At 49.0% G+C, this 5,037-nt stretch overlaps 1 protein-coding gene across 1 annotated transcript in view; it reads right to left on the reverse strand.

Annotated features, from left to right (window-relative positions):
* The window catches only part of LOC107300507 (proline dehydrogenase 1, mitochondrial-like), a gene marked incomplete at its 5' end in the record, with an annotated part of 13,863 nt that overhangs the window by 3,135 nt on the left and 5,691 nt on the right, over positions 1-5,037 (reverse strand). The window contains 3 exons of the mRNA XM_015829830.1: positions 8-68; positions 2,820-2,901; positions 3,371-3,450. Of these exons, the coding sequence (XP_015685316.1) occupies positions 8-68; positions 2,820-2,901; positions 3,371-3,450 (223 nt within the window). The remainder of the gene's footprint in view (positions 1-7; positions 69-2,819; positions 2,902-3,370; positions 3,451-5,037) is intronic.

Genomic DNA, 5,037 nt, shown 5'->3' on the forward strand with positions numbered 1-5,037 from the left:
AACATACGCTTCATCTGCCTCTCCTCTTCCTGGGTGAAGCGAGACAGGAGCGGCTCAAGCTGGCCTGTCTGATGGGGTTGAGAGATGAGATTAGGAACCATTCCCAGACATAAAAAAAAATGGAGCTTGAGGACATTTCAACACTCCAGCTGCTAGTTTTGAGTCCCTGAAGGGAGCCAGGCCAATCTGGGGGTCTGGACTTGCTTTGTGCCCCTCTGGAATGACTCCCCTGGATGCTTTCCCACATTCCTCTCCAGAGGTCAGCTTGGAGGATGAACCAGTTCCTGGCACATCAGGAGGGGAGTTGGTCAAGGGCTCTGAGCAACTGTCTGAGAGAGATTTGGATGAAGCACAGCTGCAGCAGGTGGGGAACGCATGCAGCTGCAGCTGAGGCTTCAGGTGGGGAAAGCATGCAGCTGCATCCGGTCAGTGAAGAGGAACTGTCTTCTGCACCTGATCCAAGAAACGTAGGGCAGAGAAAAGGCAGGAGCAGAGAAGGTCAGCCTGATTACTTAAGAGGAGAACTCCTCACCCTTCTTGATGGCTGCACCAGAAGCTGGCTATTTAGCCCAGCAGACAGATGGAGCCGATGCTGGGAACAATGTGTTCATTCCCTAGTTGTGTGTTTCCTGCCTTGATTTGGATTGACACCGGACCTGGATCAAGCCTTGTGAACTCTGGATTTTTCTGGCCTCCTGAAACCCTCTTGTGCTGTGGATTTAACTTTGCCTGGTGGGTTTATCTTGTCTGGGAAACTTTCAAGTGCCTTGTGGACTCATTGGCCATTTCTCTGTGGACTAGCATTGACCTGCTTGTGGCTAGACTTCATTGGGACAGTTCTAGGTTTTTGGTGAATTGTTGGGGAATATTAATAAACCCACTAAACCAGGGGTCCCCAACCCACGGTCTGTGGACCGGTACCGGGCCGCGGCATGCCAGCAATCGGTCCGCACAAACAAGCAAAGCCCCATCCGCGGGATGCAGGCAACACACAAAACCACACCCCCTCCGGTCCGTGGAAACACCTCTCTCCACGGAACCGGTCCTTGATGCCCAAAAGGTTGGAGATCTCTGCACTAAACCACCATTATGTGTGTGTGTGAGTGAGCGGGACAGCACACCTCTGCACGCAAATGTTTGATGCCTGGAACTGTTTTGATGGGGCTGCCTGATTTGCTCAAATCTAGTGTCCAGGTCTAATTTTTGCACAGCTATAATAAAAGCCAATAGGGCCTTGAAGAGCCTACCATGCCCTTTCGACCCTGCTCTCCTTGCCCTACCCAAAGGGCCATCATGGTGCACCTGTCTGAGCACAGAAGGAGCCCTGGAAGGATCAGCAAATGTGGGTCATCTCCCAATGTCTAAAATAGGCTTACTGTCAGAATCCAATTATATTTCATCTCTAGTTATCAACTATGGAAAACCCCATTTCTGCCCTCTCTGGATTCTGTCATACTACGAAGGGGAAGGGGGATGAGCAAAGGGGTTTTATGGCTCTCACTTCCTTCCTTACAACTTCAAAGGGACCGAATGTGGATCGCACCAAAAGGACTGATCATAACAATAGGGCCCATCAGCTTTCATCTACTCCTCTCTGAAGTTTCCCTTCCGCCACCGTGAGGAAAAGGGGGTGGAAATGTAATGCCTGGGATTGTCGCTGGAAGGACGGTGGGGTGGGGAGGCTGCTTGGGAACACTTAAAACCTTGAACCGTAGGGCTTGGGCCCCAGGTCCTGTCTAGAACGCCTGCAACCATCTTCTCTTAATAAAGATGCCTGTTGGAAGAAATATTCCAAGAGTTCTGTCTTCTTAAGATGCAAAGTGGGGTGGGTCCTTACACTTATCGTTGCAACGGTGACTCTGAATGGAGGGGGAAGGAAGGAAGGAAGGAAGGAAGGAAGGAAGGGAGGCCAGAGAAGCCACAGATGCTCCCAACTGCCAACCAAAGAGGATCCTGATCCTTTATCATTGCTTCCCACTATCTTCTTCCTGAAGAAGCTCAAAAGAGCCATTCCTGACTTGTTTAAGCTGGCCAGCCTGGGCGAGGATGGCTTTTCTGCAGCTGGTTCAGAACAGAGAAGACCCCACCCTACTCCTCACTTAGCTGCAGAGGAGAGATTACACACTGCACAGAGTGCGAAGAGTTACTTGATATATCAGATGGGCGGCATGTAAATTTAATAACTTTTAAAAATACATACATCACTAATCCTAAATGCTGCAGACCTGCCTCGTAGATCTTGTTAAACAAGTGGATGTTCCTCTACAGCAGTGTTTCTCAACCTTGACAATTTTAAGGCATGTGGAGTTCAACTCCCAGAATTCCACAGCCAGCATGCTGGCTGTGGAATTCTGGGAGTTGAACTCCACATGCCTTAAAATTGTCAAGGTTGAGAAACACTGCTCTACAGAGTTTTGCAGCCCTGACATTTACTGGGGAGGGGTGTGTGTGTGTAGGCAACTCACTGAGGACTAGCATCGGCTGGTCAGTTCCCTTTAGAGCAACCTCACATTATTCTGACTGTGAACCCTTGAACTGAATGTGACCTGGCCGGAAAAACTGTGCAGCTTTTCTATATATTTGGGAGAATTTTTAAACAGCAGCTGGCTAAGCCATTGTTTCTCAACCGTGGCAACTTTAAGGCTATGCTGGCTGGGGTATTCTGGGAGTGGAAGTCACACACCTTTAAAGTTGCCACAGTTGCCACTGCCCTAAACCAAGAAATGTGTGGTTCAAATGTAGACCCCGAAGACTCCTAAAAACGGCTACATCCTCATTTCCATCACAACGAAGAACGTCCTTGCACGTCTGGCGTTTACCTTCAGGTTGGGAACAAGCAGAAGTTTGGAGATTTGAATCCGGGCATCGATCAAACTGTTCCAATCCAGCAAGTCCACCGTTCTGAAAAAAGATTTATTTCTTTTTTAGATATTTTTTTTTAATTTAAATTTTATTTTATTCAAATACAAATAATACAAACATAACACATATAAATCTAAATAAAAAACTAAGGAGAAACTTCCTGACAGTTAGAACAATTAATCAGTGGAACTACCTGCCTCCAGAAGCGGTGAATGCTCTAACACTGGAAGTTTTTAAGAAGAGACTGGACAGCCATTTGTCTGAAATGGGATAGGGTTTCCTGCCTGAGCAGAGGGTTGGACTAGATGACCTCCAAGGTCCCTTCCAACTTTATTATTATTACTATTGTTGTTGTTGTTTTAGCCTCCAGTCCCCTAGTCATCTTTGTTGCTCTTCTCTGCACCACTCAGCTTTCAGTACCCCAGGAGAATGCATGCATGTTGGGCAAGGGACCTGGAATAACCCACCTGGTTGGGTGAGAGCAGAGCTTTTCAAGTTGACAACTTACCCTGTCAGGCCCAATTTCTCGCCCGCGAACCACTGCTGGCTTTCCGCTTTGGTGGCAATTCCCAGGTTGGCCAGGGCCTCCTGCCAGAACAAAAAAGTGCCACATCAGTCCTGCAGTGCCCAGTCAGGTCTGATTCTTGAAATGGGTCTTGTGCCAAGCACGAATCAGGTTTGGGATGGAAACCCGCCCAGCATTCTGAGGTCACAGTTTCCCAATACCAACCTCCTTTCTTCAGATCTTGGCAGAAGCATCCCGAGCTGTTCTGACTTCACCAGAATGGATCCCACCTTGTAGTGCAGCGGTCCCCAACTTTTCTGGCACCAGGGACCAGTTTTGTGGAAGATAACTTTTCCACAAACCAGAGTGGTGGGGGTGGGGGTGGTTTCACATGCAACTAGTGTCAACGCTGCAAATACTGTATATTCTTGCTTTGACAATATGCAGAACTGTCTGGTATTTTTATAGTTAAACCAGGCAACAGGGAAAAAGGAGGAGAATAAGGATAGCCCGGGAAAAAGAAACCGGAAGTAAATCACATCTTCCAAGTTGATTGGAAGATGTGAACCATGACCCTACAATAAGGGAGTGGGAAATGCTTGGAATGTATATGCGTAATGGAAGAGAAGCCAGACCTAAGCATTTCCACCATGCTGTACTGATGTCTCTGTAACCTTAATAAATGCTTTTAGGAAAAAATATGCCTGAAAGTCCTTTTAAGTGTTTCGTTAATCAGACACATGACAACTAGATTCCATGCGTGTGCAGATAAAAGCTTTACTTGCTCACCCGCTGCTTGCGCGGCCTGGTTCCCAACAGGCCACGGATTGGTATGAGTCCACAGCCGAGAGGTTGGGGACCCCTGTTGTAGTGGACAGTTCAGACTGGTTTTTTTTTTTTTTTTGCCTGGGAATGGAGCTTTCTGACCTCCATTGAACCCTGTAGCACCATTTCAAGGACAGAAAGGAAGGACAGTTCAGACTTCAGCATATCCACCACCCAGGGCCCCTATGTGAGGGAGATGGGCAGTTAATGTGTTTGATATATAAATATTTTGTACCACCTCCATTTACTGGCACAGGGCACCCTCCCCAGCTCTCATCTGCCAGCCAAGAGAGTCCAGGCTGTGTAGCTAGGAGCTACAGGAGATGAAGCCGTGTCATGGATCTGCCCCTGGGCCCATCTCTGGATGCGAGTTCAGAGGAGGGCGGCAAGTTTGAGTCGGCAGAGGAAAGCACACGGAGCTGAGTGCTGGTCAGGATCAGGGCTCGGAGGGTGCTAGCCTGATGGAGCAGCCTCAGCTGGGTCCATCAGATGAGGAACTGTTTGAGGCTGAGTGAGGTGAGCAAGTTGGCTAGGAGATCCAGGCCAGAACCGGCTTCCATCTGTTAGCAATGAGGTGGAGTCCACACCTCCTCCAATCCAAGGACACGTAGAGCAGAGAGGAGACAGGCACAACGCCAGTCAGCTAGACCAAGGCTTTTCAACCAGTGGTACGGGTACCACCTGTGGTACATTGGCACCTGGCAGGTGGTACGCGACCATCCTAGAAAAGTGGTAGCGGGCCTGAATGAGCTGAACCGGTGGTAGCACCGCACAAGCCTGAGCGAGAGACGGCTGGAGCTGCAGGGCTGTCAGGGCTCAGCGGAAGCGCCAGGATCAGCGCCAGG

The sequence above is a fragment of the Protobothrops mucrosquamatus genome, unplaced genomic scaffold (assembly GCF_001527695.2).
Source record: "Protobothrops mucrosquamatus isolate PMUCROS unplaced genomic scaffold, P.Mucros_1.0 scaffold7280, whole genome shotgun sequence".
In the NCBI taxonomy this organism is placed as follows: domain Eukaryota; kingdom Metazoa; phylum Chordata; class Lepidosauria; order Squamata; family Viperidae; genus Protobothrops; species Protobothrops mucrosquamatus.